Source organism: Ictalurus punctatus, chromosome 6 (genome assembly GCF_001660625.3).
Source record: "Ictalurus punctatus breed USDA103 chromosome 6, Coco_2.0, whole genome shotgun sequence".
NCBI classification, from domain to species: domain Eukaryota; kingdom Metazoa; phylum Chordata; class Actinopteri; order Siluriformes; family Ictaluridae; genus Ictalurus; species Ictalurus punctatus.
In genome coordinates, this window is record NC_030421.2 from 23,641,790 (window position 1) to 23,666,386 (window position 24,597).

Genomic DNA, 24,597 nt, shown 5'->3' on the forward strand with positions numbered 1-24,597 from the left:
GGTTTAGTTGCCCTGTCATTTTGACTTCACTGAAACTCATGACAACAACCTAAATTATCTATGTATTCATAGTGGTATAAAATAGCTTACAATGATAGGGAAAAAGGTTGTATCTACCATCCTTGGTTTGGCATAAACTGTACCTTTCAGAAAAGGGTTTTGTTTTCTTTTACAACAAACTTATTAGTTAGACCACAAGAACTATGAATGTACAGTCATGCTTACAATCATATAACCATAGTTTTGATGGTTTTCATAGTAACAATGGCAAAACCTTGCTTGAAACATTGTTGTACTATGGTCATACCATAGTAATCATAGTAAAACCATGGTAAAACAACTTTTTTCCCCCCGAATGGTGAAAATTCCTGTTGAACATGTAGAATATTTATAATATTGAACGAATGTATATTTTTCATTACCTAAAATGGATAAGTCATGGAAAGACATGAGAATTCAGGCATGAGATGAGCGTTATGAGTGTTTTAATTTTTGGAGAAAGGAAAACTCTGCAATCCAGCATAAAAACCTTATCCCATCTATGAAATGTGATGGTGGTATTTTTGATGGGCCTGTTTTGCTGCATCTGGGCATTTTGCTACATGAGCTCATTATATATATATATATATATATATATATATATATATATATATATATATATATATATATATATATATATATATATATATATATATTCATTGATTATATTTCCAGGTAAAATGTAGCTATAGTGGATCTGGACAGGCAAAATCCTGTTTTGTTAGTACTCTAGCTGAGTTTGATTAATGTTTTAAGTTCTTTATCTGAGATATGGATCTAGATTAGTCACTTTACTTATGTTTAAAATGTATTTTACCTTTACACGCATATTTATAAACGTAACATCAGTTGGACACAAATGACGCCGCAGTCGTGGAGCCACTCGCTTCAGCACACAGCCGGAGGAGAGGTGTGTTGGGCTCAAAAGAAGCGTGCGCGAGGAAGCGTGACGTCACACCCAGCATGGCGGTCAAGGTGACTCTGTCAATGTTTATGCTTGTCAAAAATACTAACCACAAAACTTTATTTCTTCTATTTGTGAGTGTATAACCTATTATAATAATCCACACGCGTCTGACTTGTCTCTGTGCCGGTTGTCGAGTATACTCCTGTTCTTAATCCTCTTCTAGACTGTCCTGAAGAAGAGTAGCCTATATATATATATATATATTTGTTATTTATTTGTATTTCTTTTTTTTGCACAGTAACTAACGTTGCTTGTGAAATGTTACTTCTTATCGCTTTCAGCGTCTCCTTTGAGAAGTTACTGCATGCTGGAAGATGTTCAGGCTGGCGTTTACATAGTCATTCTGTTATGCTTTTCATGCTTACTGCTATAGTTATAAACATAATGCATACTAGACAGTTCGGATTTTTTATTATTTTTTTTAATGCTATTTTTGTTTTATGTGCTAAAAATGGTGTATAGTTTAGTGTAATTACATGTGTAATTATCGAATCTGGTGAAATAAAACACTTGTTGCTATTGTAAAACGTGACTAAATGATCATATACAGCATAACTGTATGTAAAAGTGGAAAGGTCTTAATGTAGAGTGATTTATAATGTGATTTATATGTGTTTGTAGGTGCAGTCCATTAAACGAGCCAACCCGAATGAACTTAAAGAAATATTCCTGAAGGTATGAGCTCTCCTACAATGATTTTTACTCTGATTTGAGAAGTCATAACGATGTATCTCCTATTTTTAAAGCGCCGTTTTAAGTTGCATGTGCATGAGCTGTACAGTTTTCTGCTGAAAGTGGTTATATCCTGATTTGTTGCTCTAAGTATCATCAAACCGCGTGTTCACCTGAGTAGGTCTGCATACCATTCCTGACAAATTAACCACTGCTAGATGTCGATTAATACAGTCTACAGACGGGTGACAAATTAAAGGGACAAATAATTTAAAGTGGGTGGCATGGTGGTGCAGCATTGCTGTCTCGCAGCTCCAGGTGTTTCGCAGGTTCTCCCCTTATGTGTGTGGGTTTCCTCCAGGTTCTCCGGTTTCCTCCCACCTCCAAAAAACATGCTGGGCTGGTAGGAGGACTAGCAACACTAAATTGCCCCTAGGTGTGTGTGTGTGTGTGTGTGTGTGCATGGTGCCCTGTGATGAACTGGTGCCCCATCTAGGGTGTAGTCTCGCCTCATGATAAGTGTTCCCAGGATAGCCTTGACTTTGTCCAGGATGAAGAAACTAATGAAGATGAATTAATGAGTAACATAAAGCTTCTTTGTAAGGTGTTGGTCCACCAAAAGCTACCACAAAAGCTTCATTGTGTTTTGGCATAGATTCTACAGAATTCTGGAACTGTATTTGGGGGAGTAACACCATTCTTCCTGAAGATATTTCCTCAGTGGTGTTTTGAATTTTGTGATGGAAAACACAAAAGTCTAAACTCTCCCAGAGGTGTTCACTTGGGCTGAGATCTGCTGACTGTAAAGGTCATAGCATATGATTCTCATACTCATCAGACCATTCAGTGAGCCGTGATGCCCTGTGGAGGGAGGTATTGTCAACCTGAGACAAGAAGAAACCATTCCAGATCAGGATAGAAATGTTTCTTCATTGGATAAAGTTGATCTGTCGGAATAATACTGTATTGGTTTGCAGTGAACCTCCCCTCTTAGTGGACCCAAACCATGCTAGCAAAATGAAGATCCCAACGAGGTGGGAATATCCTCTGGATTGGATACCAGTCTGTCACAGGGCATAGCTGTTACATTTACATTTATTTATTAAGCAAATGGTTTTATTTAAAGTGTGTTAAAGTGACCTAAAATAATTTTCAATGATATAAGCTTCCAACAATTGATCAGAAATAAGTGGGATTGTTTGAGAAGGAACTTGGAGCGCGACAACTATACACGAGCCCGTATTTACTTGTGATAGCCCTAGCATATGTGTTTGAATAAAAACCACCTAGCACTCTGTGTGTGTAATTAGTCTTTGAGGATGTGTGTCAAGAGTTGGCTGAGGTCCAAGGACTTACAGAAAAGGTCGCACACATGCTTGGACTAATTCTGTCCCTTCCCTTCACCCTGGTATTTGCCCTTTCTGGACTCTTCCCAACCTCTGACATTTATTTCAGTCTCTTGTAGTCTCAGCAAGGCAATTAGTCAATGTACATGCAAACTGCAACACAGGTTATTTTCACTATAATTTGGACCCTGAGCACTAAGTTTCTCCTGATTTCATGACTGGGCTGCTGGTGAATCTGTGATGGCACAGTACAGCAGTCATGGCAGCTGATGTTACATTACACTGTCAGTTGCTAGTTATTGAAAGCACTTCGACAACTCTCAAAAAGAGTGGCTCCCGTTTTAACCTAGCAACATTTTAAAAGCCGCTCACTCTCTCACCACACATCACTGCACAGTTAACCTTGCTCGACAGTGATCAAATCTATAATTGACGGAGCTATGATTTTAATACCACCCTCGTCGCGTGAAATAATTAAGTAGCTCTCAGAAATGAAGTCTGCTATAATGTGTAAAGGAGCCACTGAACGCAAGAGTAGTATTTCACTCAGTGCTGACTACAGTACGTGCTTGATTTGATGATGAAGTACTCTAGGCTTACCATGGCTGAACTTGCACTCAATTATATGGTGAAGCTGTTAATAAATTGATTGGAATTAATGCTTTCCCCCACAAGCATTAGCTGTAGAGTGTGTTTGTGTATGTGTGTGTGTGTGTGTGAGGTAGGGAGGGAGAGGGAGACACACACAGAAAGAGAGCGTGTGTATTTCATCAAAGCGGGATCTTTTACTATTGCTCTTTAACTTGCACCATTATGTACTGTAAAACTTTACAACTACAACAAAAGTAACTGTTTGAAAGACTTCACTCAAAGTGCTTGTATCACTCTTTCATGCCGCTGATGAAGTATTCAGGACTAAAAGAATGGCATAAATGTATCTGTCTTGTGATCTTATTCTTGATTCATTTATTTGTGTAATGAGTTGAGGATTCATGTATTTTGCTTGATCATTACACAATCAAGTCCACTGAGTTTTCTGGGATGTCTTGTAATAATATTGCAGAAGTCACCAACCCTTTGCACAGCTAACAGGTTCTTTCTTTCTTTCTTTCTTTCTTTTTTCCTTTTTGATTGTGTACTTTTGAACTCATCAGCTATCAATGGAATCCATGAATAATGTGAAATTATTGATGCATTTCAGTCAGAGTATACACTGGGTTTGCAAAGAGAACCATAAATCAATGACATTGATGTTCTTACACAGAGAGAGACACTGTTGAAAGGCAGTTTCAGCTTAGAGCAATTACTGTTATATAGAGTGGACTGGAATAGTTACTGGAAGAGAGTGGTCAATAATAACAGTGAGAACAGTGATACAAAGGATAGATTGCTGCTGATTTTACATCATCTTTCACTGAAGCATTTATAGAGAGAGTAAACAAATCTTGATCTGTAGAGCATTTAATTTCCTACTACCGTCAGTGCACGGGATGTATTATTATTTTAGGAGATGGAAAAAGACTTTCAACTTTCAACAATCAACATTTTCACTAAGTAACTTTTAACGTAGAAAGCAAGAAACTGCTCAGTGGGATGGTTTTGAAAATTATTATCAAGAAGAACATAATAAAACTATGCTCAAAATACACACCATAGCTTTGGTCAGAAGACTTAGCTTACTAAATCGACTGCTTTAAAGACTTTAAAGACACTTAAATGACCTTGCACAGTCAGATATCCCTGAGAAACTAATTTAGTTGCACCATATTTGCTTAAAATGTTTAAAGTAACCAAAAAAATTTCCCCCACAGCATGCAAGTGTGGTGGATAAGGATGGGGAGCATTACATGACTCCTAAAGACTTTGTGCAGAATTATCTGGGACTCCACACTCAGCCTACCCACAATCCAAAAACCGTACAACTCATTGCTGGGGTTGCAGACACCACTAAAGATGGGTAAGAGGTAACAAAATAATGCTATCGTGAGACTGATATTAACGATTTCAGAAATAATATTCAAAACTCTTATGTTTGACCTGTTTTATTGTATCACACTAAAGCTTACCAACAAGTGAAATTTTGAACATCTTTTGTTCGACGTTAGAAATATCCTATGGTGTTTAAGGAAGATTAATAATGATTTATGTCTCTGCTTTCAAATAATTTTTCAGTGCGTTTGAGATTCCATCTCTACTGCCAGGGTTTAATGCTTTGATACTTTACGAGCTTGTTCAAACTGCAGCAGTAGTTGGCCTAGCTATTCTTCTAGTCATAAATCCTCAGAAAAAGTGTCTAGTCTGTTTGAATGTTAGCTATTTTTTTTTATTGTATTCCTGAAAACTGAAATAGATTGAAAAATGATTTAGGGCTACCTGAATTCTCCATCACGTCTTTGCTTATACAGCTGTACATGTTGTACAAGTCTAAAGCTGATATAGATGACTTGCTTTTTATTAACTATAAAAACTGAATGGAGGATACATTATACCCTTTTAGTGAATAACTCTCATGCAGTAGTAGATCTAGTAGATCGCATTATATTGTATAACATAAATACACATACGGTATACTACATATGTTAAAATAGTTAATACTAAAAATAAATAAATAAATGAAGAGTTAAAGGCTGTATCTGTGTGTTTCAGATAGTGCTCTCTCTTTTTTCTTGTCCAAACAGACTGATCTCTTTCCAGGAGTTTCTGGCCTTTGAATCAGTGCTCTGTGTGCCCGATGCCCTCTTCCTAGTTGCTTTTCAGTTATTTGACAAGACTGGATCTGGGGATATATCTTTTGGTATGTAGGTGCCAGGAACTTATGAACTGGCTAGTTTAACGTGATATATGCTTGTCTGTCATAACTGACTTTAATGTCTGTTAAATGTATGTGTTTGTACAACTGTCTTTACTGATGTATAAACTATTATTGTCCATCTGAAAATAAAATAAATTGATCGGATAAATATGAGGTTTATAACACAAGATTAAAAAGCTGACTAGATTTGTTAATAAGAGCTGGGTGTGTGTTTGTGTTGTAGAAAATGTACGGGACATCTTCAGCCAGACAACTGTTCACCATCATATCCCCTTTAAGTGGGACTGTGAATTTATCCACCTGCACTTTGGACAGAACTTCAAAAAGCACCTCAGCTACTTAGAGTTCACCCAGTTCCTACAGGTGGGAAACACCCACCTCCCAGCCATCACTAACCTGGTCCTAGGAGTTTGTTTTCACTCTGCCATCTTGTGGCTGAAATATCTCCACATGTAATTTGTGAAGATAAGAGCACAAACCCTTTAACATATCAGTTTCTGTAGGAAATGTCCCCCCCCCACCCCACCCCACACACACACACATTCAGCGATGGGGGAAATAAATTAGCATGATTCTGCTACAGTGCATTTCCTTGAATCTTTGATTGGTTTCAAGCACTTTAGATAAGCTAGTGCACCAAGCACTAGTAAAAAAAAAAAAAAAAAGTCAAAGTCTACTTTTGTCTGTAAATTCAGATTTACTACACAGGTGATCCCTCTGTCCATCAGATATGTTGTGTTCCAGAGAGATGAGAGTGCGAGAAATGGCTGCCATTTTAGTTGATGGCATGTTGAGTTATGGAGATCAGAGGGGATGGTAGTATCTGATCAGTTTTGACAACAGCGCTGACTCCTGGTGCGACCCCCTCCTCCCGCTCTCTCTCCTCCAGCTCATGTGTCTGATTGCAGGCCTGTCCGGCTAAATCACAGCCCCCTGCTCCGGAAACACCTGCCTCCTCTCCAGGGCATGCAGCATAGGATCAGACTACACCTGATGTGGTTTTCATTAAGTGCACACACACACACACACACACACACAGAAGATGTGGACGCACAGAAACACGTAGGCATACATACAAAGCACAGAGCCCTGACTCATTCTGACATCACGCCACAGGCTCAGTAACTGTTCATTAAAAGACAGTAACTTGAGGTTTTATTGATGAGCTGTTTGATGTTAGAAGGAACATCTATCAGTTACAAAACAAGGTCTTATAGTATGTACTGTGACTGATTTCTTCACTGTCATTAGTATTTGTGTAAAACCCCGTAATGAAAAATATTGTCATTTTGCTAGTCTGTTAAAGTGGGTTGTTGAATGGCCCTCACATATTTGCTCCTCTGTTTCCTGCTGTAGGAGCTGCAGTTGGAGCATGCCCGGCAGGCCTTTGCTATAAAGGACAAGGGGAAGACTGGGATGATTTCAGCCTTAGACTTCAGTGACATCATGTCCACCATCCGTCATCACGTGCTTACTCCTTTTGTTGAGGAGAACCTTGTCTCAGTGAGTAATCAGTGTGAACCGTCATGCATATGATACCAAGTTCTGGTCTAAAATGAATAAATCATTACTTTAAATAACTGAACTTACTGTTTATTAATTCATGTATCTCTTTAATCTATATCTGGGAATCAACCCCCTGGACATGCCCCCAATCAGATTAATCTTAGTGTGTGACCAAATAGTACATTTAGTGGATGATTATCTGTTCAGAAACCATTTGATATTGTAAACAGATTTCTCTCAGTAAGGAAGGAAGACCATAAAAAATTGCAGAGTTTGTGTAGGATATATTATTATATAGGATTTTATTATTAATTATAATGAATTAGCTTTACTGCACTTAATAAATGCTGTATTGACTCACTGGTTTGCAGGTTGTGGGAGGAGGCACTACTCACATGGTTAGCTTCTCCTTCTTTAATGCTTTCAACTCCCTCCTCAACAATATGGAGATCATTCGGAAAATCTACAGCACATTAGCTGGCACGCGCAAGGACATACTCGTCACCAAAGGTACCTACCAGACTGAGCTCTTTTATATTTTCCAGGAAGTTCAGTATGAGTGAGCTTACAGATTAGAACTCTATGTAGCCGTTTCCTGTTTTGTTTGGTAGAATGTTGCTGTGTACTACTGGGTTGGTGCCGGTCACAAGACAAGTCTCAAAACAGGAATGAAATGTTATCTCAGAACAATAAACACCACACAAAAGCTTAATGTCAGTGTGTAAGATTCAATACTTGGTCTTACATCGTTCTCAAACTTCTTGTAGCCAGTGAGCTCTATTAACTGTGAAATAAATTCCAGGGACCCCCTCAGCATAGATTTTTATACATACAGTATTACATACTGTATTTCATTATTCCATTATATATTTCAATATTAGAAAAATATGTACAATAATGTTTGTCTATTTATTGGCACCATAGAGCTTTTTATTAATGAACTTCCCCTTCCAGAGAATTATTTGTAGGCCTACTTGAGTTTTTGAGGATGGATTAAATTCATTCAATTCTAGTGACCAGACAAACTAATAATTATAAGAACTCTATAATAACTTTGATAATGGTGGGTTGTGCTTTTCGCTGCTGTAGCTCAAATTAAAAAAAATCACACACATCCTGGCTGAGCTTCATGGGCTCCATTTTGAGTACTGCTGATTTACATAGTTAATGCTAAATAGTGTTGTTATATTTTAACGGTAAGTACGGCCAGGTTTCACCTCTTACTAGGATCAGAAAAAACAAAAAAATTGCAGAAAGGCACTACACTTGACTGTGCATAGTTATTTCTGTAGACACAGTAATTAGTATGTGCCTGATTTGATGATGATGTTCTCCCCTTGTCATATTGCAAGATCTGCATAACTCATTCATTACACATTCCTATGTCTGACAATTCAATTTTTGGAGGGATTTGCTCTTATCAAGCACATCTTCTCCACTGTACACAAACTTGGGCAGCGGGTTATTCTATTATGTCCCCAAATCTTTTGAGCTTCCTATCTCAGTGGGTGTCTTGTGGCTGTTTGTATTCTTTAGTTGTTATAGTAATAATTATTATATCTACCTTATTATTTTGATCAGTATTACTGGTAGTAGCAGTGCTAACTAATATTAATAGTGGAATTAGTATTAGTGTCATTTACGTGACTCTCCCATTGCTCTTTCCCCAGAGGAATTTGTTAATGCTGCCAATAAATTTGGTCAGATCACACCGCTGGAGGTAGACATCCTGTACCAGCTCGCTGGCCTCCACACTCACTCAGGGTAAACACTATATAAGCTAAACATCTTTCAAGGTTCAAGGTTCTTTATTTGTCACATACATAATACAGACATGTGATGTAATGTAGTGAAAGGTTTTACCTTAGTTACTCGTCCTACAGCACAACAACGAACAGACCAGCAAGCACTAAGGTTATACAGACATAATAAAACTAGAATGTAGTAAAACATTTCTCTGCACAAATTCAAACAAACCTTCATTAAATTGTCATAAATTCATCAATTTAAAACACGGTTGCTTTTATTATTATAACACAAATCATATCCCCATGTCGTGTTTTTAGGCTTAATCACTGTACAAAAAGAGATTTCAATTCATTTCGACTCTCAGTCTATACTCTGTACCACAGATAGGCTTTCTTTACCCTGAATGCAACCAGTGCAGTTGTTTTGGTCTTTCTTATGAACATTGCCATTATAGTTCGACCTCATGGGTTTACCTATCTAACGCATTTCTCAAAAACAGACTCTGTTGAATGAATCTATAAATGCCATTAAAACATTACAGCATGGTTTATAGCTTGTAAATTTAGTGTTATTGCCTGTTTTCTGTAACAACAGTGGCTCCAGCCAGTTGATTTATTGGGAAGGAGAGCATGAGGGAGCCATAAGAATGCCTGCGGCATGTAGTGGAGAGCACTGTGGGTGTCTCTTTGGCTCTCTGAAGGAGTCTCACTCTGCGTGTGTGTATCTGTGTGTGTGTGTTGCAGGCTCGTGTCCAGCTTTGTTTACCTGTCTGTATGTATAAGTACGCAGTAACTTGGTGTTACTGCACTGTAAAAAGCTTATGGAAAATGTGACTTCATGCTGCTGGGAGGGATACTGCGCGTTTGGTGTTCTGGCTTCAGTGACGTGAAGCTTTCCTGGCATCTCATTCTAACCCTTGCTGCTGTGTGTCTCTCTTTCTCTTTACAGTCTTCTGTTATCTTTCTCCTTTCCTCTCTCTTTCCATCTTTCTGTCTTTACTGCTCCCTTTCTCAATATACACGTTGTCTCTCTGTGTTGTGGTGTGTGTAGATGGCTGAACCTGGCTGATATTGAGAGGATAGCTCCTCTGGAAGAAGGCGCTCTGCCTTATCACCTAGCTGAAGTGCAGAGGCAGGTAAGGTCCCTCACACCTCCACGGTTTTCTCTCTTTTCTCTCTCTCTGGATGCAGATAGAGAGCACGCTTTAATCTCCGAGCCTTTTTGCTGGGTAATAACATAACCACATTCTTATTACACTAAAATTACACATGCTCTCTCCATAATAGAATTAGTAGGGTGATGGTTTCTTCTTTGTGATCCTGCATTATGTAAAACTAATTGGACAGAACATTATCTACAATTTCTCCCCAGTAAAAGCTTGTCACCTATGCACGGATACACACATCACAAACATACCCCTCCACACACACACACACACACACATACAGAGAGAGAGACAGAGACACACACACTGACATCTGAGAGTCTTTAATAGGTGCTTTTCTCCAGGCCGGGCTTTCTGAAGTCTCATTGTATGAAGATCCTGAAGCAAGGCCTGTTTTGTCTAAAAGTTTGGTCAGGAGAGAGTGATGGAGAAAGCAAACAAAGCAGACAAAACATAATCAGAGAATCAGTAAAAAGATGAGAAAAAGAAGCAGTGAGATGGAGAGCATTAGTGACATAGTGGGAGTTTACCTGAGGGTGTGTCTGGAGGCCTAATCTAGTCAGTGCTGTGGTCTCTGCTTTCACTGCTGGAGGTCTGGAACAGCATACTGGGAACACACACACACACATACACATAGACATTTGTGGCATTCTCAGGCCTCCTTGGGTGGAAGTTGGGGTAATTGCACAAGCTCCTTTGATCAGAGTGCAGCCTCATTAGCATTCTGCCCTACAGTAAAAACAGCTGTGCAGAGACACAGAGAAAGAGAGAGAGAGAGAGAGAGAGAGAGAGAGAGAGAGAGAGCGTGCACATGACAAAGAGACATAGACTACTCATAAGTATGCAAACACACTTTTGTAACTCATGTAGATGCTTATCTAAGACCTGAAGATTTCACAGGAATAATTATCTCCTTTGCATCACAGTGGAGAAAGCGAGACAGCCTCATAACTTGAAAGTCCTGCTTTGGGTGATAAGGTAAAGATCAGCTAATAGCCATACTGTAAGCAATTTTATTACTTCAGAATTTTTGGAAATAATCTTAACCATCTACGGACAGGACTCCATCTTCACATAAATAAGAGTGGGAAAAGAGGGGAGGATAAGATGCAAGGCGCCTGCAGCACATTCCACATCTTTCCTCTCCTGTCAACTGCTCTATAGCACTCTTCTGTCCGCACAGTATCTGGTTGGCGATAGTTTTATAAAGCTCAATTCATTCATCCCCTCCCTCTAGTCTTGCTCAGTGTTTTATTCTTCCTCTCGTACTCTCCTTCTGTCTTTTTGCTGTAGCATACAGACATCTCGAGGCCGGTCTGGCTCCAGGCTGCTGAGTCTGCGTACCGCTTCACTTTGGGCTCCATCGCGGGAGGTGAGTGACGTCCAAGCTCCGCTGGCTGAGGTGTAACCTGAGCTGGCCAGACTGACATATAGGGAGGCCCCAGGGCTTGTTATTGTCCCATGGATAGAGTGAGAGAGAGAGAGAGAAAGAGGCTGATGCATGGCTCCAGGCTGTCTTTGGAGGCCAGTGTTCCGGAATGACACAAATCTTCCGGTATTGTGGTGGAATCTCTGAATAATTACCAAGAAGGAACTGATACAAGGAGACCACTGACAAAATGACACACGCACACATGCACATTTTCATACACACACTCATACACATGCAGGCTTGTGAGAGTTTTGAAAGACCGCACTGTCTGTGTGCAGAAACACGACTGTGTCAATTGGTTGCGCTTATGCTGCTAATGCTTTATATCAACGTCTTATTAAGTTAACATTATGATGGAGAAAAATGTTAAAGCCTTACTGTACATCAATTTGAATAAGTCATCATAACTCCATGACTGAAATGTCACTTCCAAAACTCGGTAATATTTGTCACCAAGATAGTGAGTAATATTTATTTAACATTTAAAAGGACGAGTGTGTCTCGTTAGGTTATGGTGTATTATGTCAGTGATTAAATATTATAGCTTAGAAATTTGATGCAAACCAATTACAGTGTAAAACAAAAAACAATATTTGGCGTGACCATTATTTACCTTCATAAATACTATCAATTCTACACTGTTATGCAGTTTTATGAGGAAAATCAGCTGGCAGGGTTTTCTATATATTTTGTCTTACTTAAACAGATTTTGGCTTTTACCTGCTTCTCAAATCTCACCTTTTTTGAGATTGGGGTTTTAAAAGATTGGTAATTAAAACTCACTTCTAATTAAAGTGTATTTTTTGGAGCAGACTGTCATGTAAATAGTGGAGAAAGATTAAGACGATTCCCATCAGCCACTGCACCTAGTCACATGCCGTCTGTTTCAGCTGATTCACGTTTGGCTCATTAGCACTTGTGTATAAATAGTCAAATTCTGCACTGCACAAGTTGTCTTGCGTTGTTTGGTATGTCCATCTGTATCATGTTATTCTAGTCCTGGTTTCATGTAAGTCTTGTTTTGTGTTTTGTTTGCACCTTATTAAAAACGTTTCAGTTGTATTCTGCGTTTGCATCCACCTCTAAATCCAAATTGTACTCACAACGCAAGACCGAAAACAATGGATGCAGCAGAATTTTTCAGAGTCCAAGGGGCCTTTTATGAAAGGGAAAAACCAAAGTGGAGAAGGATGGGAGATTCTTTCTAATCAAAGCCAATCGGGAATGGCTTGACATGGTGTACGCCATCAGGGGATATATCAAGAAGGAGCCTTCCATCCAGGCTGAAGTCATCTCCCACCCTCCCTCCCCCACTGTGGCTCTTGTTCAGCCCACCAAGTCAACTGAGAACATTGCTCAACCTCCCTGCTCGACTGAGGACGCCTCTCAGTCTCCTCGTTCAGCCGAGGACGTTGCTCCACCTCCCGGTGCAGACAAGAGCTCTGCTTTGCTTCCTTGTTCCACCTCAGATGTCACTACGTCAGGCTCCTCTTCGGACATCGCTCCACCTTCCTACTCCGCCGAGGACGTCGCTCCACCTTCTTGCTCGGCTGAGGACGTCTCTATGCCACCCTGCTTGGCTGAGGACATCGCTCTGCTATCTTGCTCCGTTGGGACGTTGTTCTGTCTCCATGCTCCACTGAAGACGCCGCTCCTTTTCTATGCTTTGCGCCGTATGTCATTTCCCTTACCTGCTCCACCGAGGACATCGCTCTCCCCTCATGCTTCGTGAAGAGCATCACTCCCCCCTCTGGCCTCACGGAGCACTTCGTTCCCACCCTCTGGCCTCACGGAGTACTTTGCTCCCCCTTCTGGCCTAACGGAGTACTTCGTTCCCACCCTCTGGCCTCAAGGAGTACTTCGCTCCCCCCTCTGGCCTCACGGAAAACTTTGCTTCCCCCTCTCAGCTCACGGAGAACTCCGCTCTCCCCTCTGGCTTCACAGAGAACTCCGCTCCCCCCTCTAGCTTCATGGTGAACGTTGCTCCTCCCTTGGGCTCCTCCTTGAGTTTCGTTCTTCCTGCTGGCTGCGCAGTATCCGTTGCTCCCCACTCAAGCCGGGCCGGGGATATCGTGTCATCTTTCTGCGGTGCGGAAGAGACCGCCCCCCACCTGAACCATCAGAGAAGTGCTTAGGGACACCTGGTCTGAGGGTCTTGGACCTTTCCTGAGCTGATTACATGCCTCGGGAGCCGCGCGTTAAGAGGGAGATCTGTCATCTAAATAGTGGAGAAAGATTAAGACGATTCCCATCAGCCACTGCACCTAGTCACATGCCGTCTGTTTCAGCTGATTCACGTTTGGCTCATTAGCACTTCTGTATAAATAGTCAAGTTCTGCACTGCAGAGGTTGTCTTGCGTTGTTTGGTATGTCCATCTGTATCACGTTATTCTAGTCCTGGTTTCATGCAAGTCTTGTTTTGTGTTTTGTTTGCACCTTATTAAAAACGTTTCAGTTGTATTCTGCGTTTGCATCCACCTCTAAATCCAAATCATGACACAGACAATAAATGTTAATGCAAAGAATGCTTTTGAGTTGTTCAGTCAAAGGTATTTGTAAATTAAGCTTTAAATATATATCTCATTTGTCATTTCAGAGATGAAACTATATTTTTCAGAGCAAAGAATTTGTGTGTGGATAAAATTATACAAACTAAACTTCTGCAACATTATCTGTGTTAGTCTCATCCTAGAAAACATTTTTGCTTATAGTTCTGAATTTGTGTGATTATATTTGCACATTTGTATCAACAGAATTAAGCCTCCATTATAAGTGAGCTTGAAGAATCAGACAAAGGTTACAAATATAGTAGATAGAGATCAGACAGAAAAACTAGAGTTTTATTAATATGGTGGTGGTGGTGGTGGTGGGGGGGGGGGGGGTTTCTACAACACCTTCTACCTGTCTACAGGTAGGAAGGGTTAGCAAACCTTTTCTGCTGCTGTCTTTTTTCCCCTCTCGCACTCCTTCTGAATGTTTTAGAGGCGCAGTCGTTACACATGCTTTGAAGTCAAGACAAGACATGACAAGCTTTTGAGGCTGAGAGCGGCATTTATAGCAACCTGCTGCTGTTGAGCTCACACACACACACACACACACACACACACACACACACACACACACACACACACACACACACACAGAGTGTATAATGCATGCATGCGCACTTTCACAACCTCCAAACTCTCACATATGCACATATGTGTGCAGACACATATCCTGACTGAACCCAAATTCACACATACGTTGACATGCATACACACACAGATCCTTCTCCCATACACACTTTCACATGCTCACAAGCTTGAATAAACACACAGATACAAAAAAAAAAGGCTGTGTGGGAATTGGAAGTTCCCACAGGCACACAACACAAAGTAAGGACTCAGTCTGAGCCTAATAACTGTTTTCTGCATGTATAGTTTATTCAGACATCTTTGGCATGGTGAAAGGAAACACCAAAACAGGATGTATAAATCAGACAGTGAAAGGTCAATGCAGGTAGATTATTTTATTTGTTTCATGTTTGTGTGGTTTAGGAGTGAAAGCCAAGGATTTCATACATTGTGTGTGTTTGTATTGTGTTTTACTAGTTGTTGGGACAAACTAGTCAGGAGAATGTGAAAAGTGTGATGTCTTGGGGACTTAACGTTATATAGCTTGATTGTGAAATGCAGATACCGAAAGCACCAGTGATTATATTTCATGTGTGAGTTTTTCATAAGGAGGACAAATTCATTCATACATTGATACTAAGTGTGTTTGTGAAATTAGGTTGGATAAACTCATGTGCTCTCTTACAGCCACGGGTGCCACGGCTGTGTACCCCATTGATCTGGTGAAGACACGAATGCAGAACCAGAGATCCACCGGCTCCTTTGTGGGAGAGCTCATGTATAAGAACAGCTTCGACTGTGCCAAGAAAGTGCTCCGATATGAGGGATTCTTTGGTTTCTACAGAGGTACAACTTTCCACCATGACAAGACAGCTTCCAAAGAGAGTATAAACAATATGTTTGTGTTAATATTCACCGGATTCAGAGTGTTAGCCTTTAAACCCAATGCACCAGAGGAGGAGATGGAGTGAAGTTACCTCTGTTTATACTGAATTATCATTCACTGTGTACTGCGTCACTGACATGTGTGGCCCTACACAAGTTAATACCAAAGCACATAGCTTTAGTGCTTTAGTGGTTGATACAACACTGAATGGTTACTAAATAAAGAAAAGACTCACCAAACAACTCAAATAATGCACCGGGATTACATAGCAATTCAGCGAGACATGGTTTTTCAGAACATCATTATGTCAAAAATTGACAGCAAGATTGGGAAGACTCTGTGAAACAGCCAGTAAAAATGTCGAATTTCAGAATTGAGGTTGTTCCCTCCTAAATACATTAAAACGAGAGCCCTGAGATTCATTTTAGCTAGTTAAATGTGCAGTTTTAACACAGAAAATGGGTGCCACTGGCTTGTGGAATGAAGGTCTGTCCTGTAGTGACTGCTTTGTAATGGAATTAAACCCCCGAGGCCTGTGTGTCTGGAGAAGTCAGACAGCAAAAGAGATTTGCCAGAACTAGTGCAGCAGCTTCCCACAGTCGGCTAATCCAATGTAGATGTTGCTTGTCCACACCTTGAGCAAAAAAAAAAAAAGGCATCATAGACAGCGAGGGAGTCCAAGACTGCCATCTGCTGCTGCTTTTGACATTGCAACCTTTATTTATCCGATTCTGCTTCTCTGCTGGTCTCTCTGCTGGCATCACGTCCTATCTGTTCACACTCTCATTTTGTCCCCCCATCCTTCCTGCTTTCCTTTCGCTCGCTCTCTCTCTCTCTCTCTCTCTCTCTCTCTCTCTCTCTCTCTGTCTATTGTTGTGTGGCATAGAGATAGCTAGACTGGCTGTTCTGTATGCTGGCAGTCTGCCACATCATCCACTCACTCAGCATTGCCCTCAGACTGTATCATACTGGCTGACAGAGGGTTACACACACACACACACACACACACACACGCACACACACACACACACACAAAGTCAGCAGAGTTTTATCAGAGCAGCTGACTGAGATCCACTGAAACGGCTCTCTCAAGCCTTTTTGCACGCACACAGACACACAGATAGTTTGCTTCTGTTCTCCCTTCTGCACACTGCCATCAGCCAACAGTTGTCAAATGCTCCGAAATGTTTCCTCAAATTTTATCTTGTTTGTTTGAACGGTCGCTTATTAGCTATTTTATTCAGAGCAGATCTATGAATAGATGTGTAGTGGAGATGTTTTTAGTCTTGCTAGTTATACTTATTAGCATGGTTTTATATATATTTGTGTGTATATATATATATATATATATATATATATATATATATATATATATATATATATATATATATATATATATATATAATTATGAGCATAGTTATTAGGATTTGTACTACAATGCTGTTGAATTGTCGAATCTGATCAGTCAGAAGGTGTTACTATAATTCATTTATATATATAATATATATATAACATACATATAAGAGCAGCTCTGACAATAGAGCCTTCTGCAAGGCAAATCACAGGTTTATATTAACGCTTACTTTATGGAACATTGTTGTTTCTACAGTAACAACTTAAACCAGTCTACAAATGAGTTTTTTTCTTTATTGGTTTGTTTTTTTCTTTTTTGGCCTTTTCAGACTTTGTTAGTTGTAGTTAGATCACAGTGTAATGAGGTCCCATACAGATAGAGAATCCAAACTATTACAAATGAACCATTGTAATTGTTCATATGGTGAAGTGTTCTGTGGAAAGCATTAGGAAAGTCTTCAAGACATAAGGCTTTGCAGTTTTCTGGTAACACTTTTTTTTTCTTCAATGGAGGAAAAAAAAGGGTTTAGTGAGGGACTAACTGTTTATAGCTGTTATAGTGTAAGTGATAACAGGAACTTAACTTGTTTCACAGATGTTCCATAACGCTAGATGTAACTATAACCAGATTTTTAAAAAAAAGTACAACTTCTTGCTCTTTCATAAATAAAAACGTGTTAGCGTTTGTCAAATTGCTGTGCTGAAAGAGGACTACAAAGTCGTTATTTTCATATAACGGCATGCCCTGTCATGTTTTATTCCATACTTACTCTTTCAGAAGGTTGTGAATGATGTAATGGATTTCTGTCAGCGGTGTTTAAACTCAGCATAACGTATTACATTTCTGTGTGTGTTCTCTCCCCTGCAGGTCTGTTACCACAGCTGATCGGAGTGGCTCCCGAGAAGGCTATCAAACTCACTGCAAGTTATTAAAGCCATCCACATCGAATCATTCTTAAGCCTTGTCTGTTCCTATGCACTGTCATAGAACACCCAAGGTTTAATTTTATAACATGCAAATGAACCACGCGTCCTGGTGTTTTTATTACAGGGATGGTAAAAAGTTTTGTATGATAGAGCGACAGCAGAAAGATTCACTCGTCTCTTGCACTGAGTGTAACATGACTGACTGACTGTTTTGCAGGTCAATGACTTTGTGAGGGATAAATTCACTGATAAAGATGACACCATTCCACTGGCTGCAGAAGTACTGGCAGGAGGCTGTGTGAGTACGCGAATATCTACACACTTCAAACTGTATATCTGTGTGTGTAGTTTACTGTGATAGTGTGTCTGTATGGAGAATGTAAGTACAGGGTTTATGAGTGTGTGTGGTGATGGTGCCTGGCTTTGTGTTTTGTGTGTGTGTGTGTGTGGTGCCAGTACAAGAGCTCTTGTCCCTCGTGTTAAGCAGGTCTGAGTGAGGCAGCTGCTCTCCTCTCTGCACTCGGCTTATAATTGATTCTGATGCGGTGGACGTGAAAAGCGCTGTTTCTTCAACTCAAGCGTTATGCCTGATTTTCCTGTTCCGTTTTTCCTGAATATTTACACGTGTAAATGAATAAATAGTGAGCTTCAAACAAGGACGAGAAACACCCGAGAGCTAATTGAAAACTCTAGGGGCTTGTGATTTCTTTCTCCTTCAAGGAAACTTTCTGACAGATGTGAAGCTACAATTATATTCTTAGAATTGATAATGTCCTAAGTGATTTTTTTTTCTCTCTCTCTGTAATTTGCCTCTTTGAGAGTGAGTGACTTGTGGCTGTTATTGAACCACAATCAGAGCTTGTACAGAGACTCTGGCCTGTTCGAGCCACTCTTCCTCTGCACCCTGAACCCACTAATTGAGCACAATCTGAAAAATGATGCTCGAGTGTGAGCGCACTATTTTTACCCAGTGCTATAATTTAGCCTGGCCAATGGGCTTTAGAGGATGTGGATATGGCGATGCCTGATCTGTGTAATGAGTCCTGGTGACAGCGACCAGGCCGACCGGATAGAGGAGAGAAGTGAAGACTGGAACTGGACAAAGAGGGTCAGGGCTGGGAGGTTGCGACCCCTGTCAGGGCCTAATTGGAGGAAGATGCCCTGGAGGACTGTGGCTAAAATTATGTGGAGCTCGATCTTATTGAGTTTGACAGCAGCATGCATACCTGTGGCCTCCTCAGCCTCGGGCCTGGAGGAACAACCAACATGCAGACGATCACGCGCTTATGACGTCTCACCAAGTACACTGGAATCCTCTGCTTTGGGCCACTGCAAGTCTTGGGCAGAAGTATAGCAATCTTACAGTGTGGAATTAGGAGTTGTTAGAGCATCATTGTCTGATATTTGATCCTTATATTAGCATACTCTCTACATTTAACACTTTTAAAAACTTGATATCTGAAATTGAATTTGCAGTCAAAACACCGAATTATATCTTCCTAAATAACTCGCACGTGAGGAAAAACCTGTGTTATGTTGTCTTGTTTTGCGTCTTCTTTAGCAAAGCCATACAGAGCTAGACATCTTCTATGTCAGTGTGTTAAAGAAAATGCTTGAATATGGTTACACTGCACACTTATGCAGTGAAAACTGGAATCTGGAATATAGTTGAATTTCTCAAAATGAGATCAAACAAATATAAGACTGTTAAGACAAACTTGAGGGATTTTCCCCCTCCTTTCTAGCTTGTTATTGGTTCTATTGATAATTTATCTTTACTTGAAGTAAGGAAAATTATCTTCCAGTAGAAAAATACAATTTCAAACTTGGAATTAGTTTGGAAATTGGTTTAGAAATCAATGTTTTATCATGGTGTCATATTGAGGAATATTAGATAAATCTTATGACACCAGATTTAACAAGAGCCTAAAAATCTGTGACCATGTAAATTAGTAAATAAGATGATGTAATACCTATAATACTTAAATGGGACTTGAATGGTGTAATGTAATCTCAAACCAAGACATTTTTTTTTATAGAATTCTCTAATCTGAAGATGTGGGTTAATTTTCTATAACAGCAGCCGTGACAGTATTTCCAGCTGTAATTCAAGTGATAGGTTTATATTATTGCACTTGTTCTGATATGTTATAGTTTCTACAGTAACAGCTCGTAAACAAGACGTTCTGTATAATCTAAGGCTATGAAAGAAATGTTATCTAACAAAGAAAGGTATATAATCATTGAAATGGTGAAATTTCTGCGAGGAGATTTGATTCGACATTTATGGAAGGAGTCTCGAGTGTCAGGGCTTCGTAACCGTCAGTAAGGTTTATGACATGAGAGTTTAGACGTTATGGTTTCTCTGTAAAATGGCTTTTTTTTTTGTTTTAACTTCAAGAGAGAGAGAATAAAAGAGAATCCATTGAGAGAACTATAACATAAGTGATAACAGAACTTGTCTCGTGATGTTCCAAAACATTAAATGTAGCTAATAAACGGTTGAAAAGGAAGACGCGTTGTTCCTTAATAAATAAAAAATTGTAGTCGTTGGCAAATCGCTCCGCATTGCTTTACACCAGCCTGGCATGGATTCTTTTCCTATAACAGCATGCCCTGTCATGTTTTATTCATTACTTAAGGCCCTGTGGACACCTGGCTGTAAATAAAATGGCCTGTTTCTGACAGAAATAAAGACAGCTCAGAGTGATCTGGATTTAAGATGAATGCTTATGCTACATATATACCTGTATAATAGTAGGAATAATTAGAGAGTGAGAAGCGGATGTCTTTACTGTTTTGATCATGATGAACCGTCGATGTGCTTTTAAAAGAAGCTGTTCGGATGTTTACAGAATCGACTTCGACCCCGGGTGTCACCCTCGGCCCTGATTAGGCTCCAGAGGGGTGATAGATGCTCCAGAGTCAGAGGGCGTCAAGCCTGAGGCTGTCTCCACTCAGAGCGAATTGTCCCCCGGGAGGAGAAGGGGAGGCTGAGGAGTGTGTGTGTGGACTGTGATGGAGACAGGGATGAGGAGGATGAGGGGGTGGAGCTGCAGCCTTGAGGCTAGGCCAGAGAGGGGAGACAGCACTGGTGCTAGGGTCAGGGCTGCTAGGCTCCGTCTAACACCAACGCTGCTCTGACATGACCCCTAATTTTCTGCTGTGAATGGACACCAGTGTAGTTGTGCCGACATAGAGACTACGCTCACTTAAAGAGAGCCTTGTTTTAGAGTTTACGTAGCTAATTTAGAAGTGCTTACTGGGAGGAGAATGCTGATGTGACAAAACTTGGAGGCCAGACTGTCAACCTCAAGTGGCGTCATAACTGATCACCTCATAGGACCTCAGATTCCTCAGGAAAATAAACATCCTAGTTGCAATACTCAGCATGTCTATATAAACTTGTATTATCAGTTGTAATTATTAGCCACACAGCTGCTTCATATATCACATTCATAAATGGAGCTCTAAGGACACAGAGAGCTTATACAACATGAATGACATCTATGTGTATATCTTCTACAGGCCGGAGGCTCTCAGGTGATCTTCACCAACCCTCTAGAGATAGTGAAGATCCGTCTGCAGGTGGCAGGTGAGATCACAACTGGACCACGTGTCGGTGCTCTCACCGTGATGCAAGAGCTCGGATTCTTTGGCCTCTACAAGGTGAGCTGAATGCTAGATAAATGATGGTGTTCATAATTATTTCAACAGATGAAAATATTTCTTCATTTCTTTGACCAGATAGACTTTATACTCATATTCTAATGTGCGTGCGTGCATGTGTGTAATGTATGTAATGTGTAAAGGTATATTGTATTTATGTATTTAGTAACAAGGTTTGTGTTACACCTAAATCCTAAACCTAACCCTAGCTGAACCAAAGTAACCACAAAGAAATGGTTTTACCCTCTCTTAAAATAAAATAAAATAAAATAAAATATCCTATAGCTGTTATTAAAAATAATTACATTTCCCAGACTTGCTGGTCCTGACAAGATAGGCATATCCCTGTCTTTTTCTGGTTTTGATACAGTCAGGACATTTTATTCATGACAGCTCTCTCTCTATATATATATACACACACACACACACACTCTCTCTCTCTCTCTCTCTCTCTCCCTCTCTCTCATATATAATCATTTACTATTCCTAAATGGTAATATATGATTATTATTCTTAAAGATTCTAAACATTTCTATAAAATGTCCATATGCAAGAAAATGTGTTTCCAAGTACTTCCTACTTTATTCGTACTGTTTATTAATCTCAATCAGTCATAAACAAACACATTAACTTATATGGTCAAGTCCGTATTCCTGTTGATTTTCTGTTAAAATGGTCCAAAAGGGCCTCAATTTTCATTCATCATCATGATTGGAAAGATCTCATTGATTTTATAAAACACACTCTGTATGTAATATGCAGTTAGAGAGGTGCTCTATACAGCCAGTACAATCAAGACTTATTCATTCATTGCTTGTTTACCTGTTTTTCTCATTTTGTTATTTCTGTTTCGTTTCTGCTGCCAATATTGCTATATATTTATTGCTGCTACACTACAAAATAGTTTACAGTTAACAGCCCGTATTCTGTGTATTTATTGTCCCGTGTACCTATTTTTATGTTCTGTGTATTTATTGTCCCGTGTACCTATTGTTCTGTTGTGTATTTATTGTTCTGTACTCGTCTCACACTGTTGCGTATTTGCACTTTATGTAGTCTTGCATACTGTTCTGTGTTGCACCTATGGTCCAGGAGAAATGACATTTCGATCGATTGTAAACAAGCTATATAGAGGAATGACAATAAAAACCCACTTGACTTAATATTTAATACAGATATTTTGTTCCTTAACTGAGTATTCTCATCACCAGGCATGTATTGCATTTTCAATATCTAATGCCTATTTTACTTACATTTTCAGTGTTGGATTGGACAATTTTGTCGGACACGTTCGTATATCTACTTTTACGTTTGTGCGTTGAAGAACCTTTTTCGTGTCAGTTTCCGGTTCCATATATCATCTTTTGTGCCTCATTTTGAACGTAATATAATATCCACGGAAGTTAAAATCAAATCTTATGCACAAACATTCATAAATAATGGTCCAGGACCTGATTTGCTAGAAACACTAGAGTAGTTGCAGTGATTGGTGCGGTTGATCTGGACACACACCGCAGGAAAGGAGATGTTGTGTGGTTGCATAATCAGTGGCTAATGATGAACAGCTGAAAACATGCTAGAGCTGTACATAGCGCCAATCATATTATTCCTGTTAAAATGTACAAGTACTACAGTGTCTGTCACTTCACACACACCGAGACACTTGGATGTAAACAAAAACACACACATAGGTTTTTCCTGTAGCCAGTATTCAACACTAAAGGAGGTGGAAAGATTGTGCTGCTGTTGCTCTCCAAGTTCCTGTGGCTTTTGCCTTAGATCTCCAGGAGCGTTCTCATATGCCATATTCTAATGAGGAGCAGACAATGTGCAGCTTGTTAAAATGTGAACACGCCTATTACTTCTTCTCTGCATGAAAAGACGTGAACACAAGCTATTTGTGCTCAAACTGTGCCTGAGTCAGAGTGCCTCCAGCTTGCATGAGAGATGTCTATTGTGCTTTATGTGGGTGTGTTATAGAGTGAGACTGTGTTTACCTGTGTTAAGTGTTTTTGCATTTGTATCATGTCGCTGTGGTTTTTTTTTTTTTTTTTAAATCAGCAGCTTGGTTTTGGTTTGCTCTGCATCTCACTTATTCATTTAACAAAGTGACTTTTCATTCAGTTCAAAATAAAATGATTCTTCATGATTGAACAGATGTCAGTAAAACCAAAAATGCCAACTTCGGCTACGTTCAGGACATTTTTTAGACTGTAGTAAACAAAATGGACAAAAACAAAGGCTAAAAAAATGATCCGTTTGCTATTATTTGTTAGAATTATTTACGCACTTTTTTTTTTTTGACTCTGAATAAAACTTTTCCTCCACCATAGATTAAAATTGGGTTAATTGGATAATTTAAACTCTAAATTAAAACTAAATGACATTACTTTTGTCTGAAGCAGACTTGAAATTTGTCAGTGCTGTAATTGGTCAAAAAGTTGAAACATATCAAATGGCAAATTTTTTTTTTTTTTGACCAGAGCCAACACAATCTACTAGTTGGCTAACTTCAACTAAGCTATCTATTATTGGTGTCCTTCATGTTCCCCATATATTAGGGTTATTTGTGCAGTCCTACCTCAGACCTTCTCCATGTTTCCGTGTTGAATAACACATTGTAATGTTTTCCCTGCTTCATCACATCTGACTTTACTCAGCATCTAGTTCTAATTTAAGAATTGTTCTGATAGAGTAGGGTTTACACTAAGATGCAGGGGAATCAGTGTCTTACACGAACAGATTTTGTACTACTATTATAAAGAAATCAATTATCTACAGAGTAAGATTACTATTACTCCAGGAGTCTTGCTAATTACACTGTGTTTTCATTATAAGCATTCCAGTTGTGAATTCCAGCTCAGGATGCAGTCTCAGTTTTGCACTTTTTCTGCGTGTTTATACCACAGCGCTGTTGAATTCTCGATTCTGATTGTTAAGAAGTTGTTGATTAATTTT

The 24,597-nt window shown here is 39.6% G+C and overlaps 1 protein-coding gene across 2 annotated transcripts in view; it reads left to right on the forward strand.

Moving 5' to 3' along the window:
• Nucleotides 1–871: 871 nt before the first annotated feature.
• The window catches only part of LOC108266328 (electrogenic aspartate/glutamate antiporter SLC25A12, mitochondrial), a 27,452-nt gene continuing 3,726 nt past the window's right edge, over nt 872–24,597 (forward strand). Inside the window, exons 1-14 of one of the 2 annotated variants that reach the window (XM_017469447.2) lie at nt 872–1,014; nt 1,628–1,681; nt 4,836–4,981; nt 5,703–5,818; nt 6,060–6,199; nt 7,193–7,339; nt 7,714–7,852; nt 9,013–9,106; nt 10,142–10,226; nt 11,550–11,628; nt 15,492–15,650; nt 17,912–17,964; nt 18,188–18,268; nt 21,499–21,639. In XM_017469447.2, the coding sequence (XP_017324936.1) occupies nt 1,003–1,014; nt 1,628–1,681; nt 4,836–4,981; nt 5,703–5,818; nt 6,060–6,199; nt 7,193–7,339; nt 7,714–7,852; nt 9,013–9,106; nt 10,142–10,226; nt 11,550–11,628; nt 15,492–15,650; nt 17,912–17,964; nt 18,188–18,268; nt 21,499–21,639 (1,446 nt within the window). In that variant the 5' untranslated portion in view covers nt 872–1,002. Of the gene's footprint in view, nt 1,078–1,627; nt 1,682–4,835; nt 4,982–5,702; nt 5,819–6,059; nt 6,200–7,192; nt 7,340–7,713; nt 7,853–9,012; nt 9,107–10,141; nt 10,227–11,549; nt 11,629–15,491; nt 15,651–17,911; nt 17,965–18,187; nt 18,269–21,498; nt 21,640–24,597 lie in introns of both variants that reach the window. The other variant, XM_053681038.1, reaches the window with a different exon arrangement.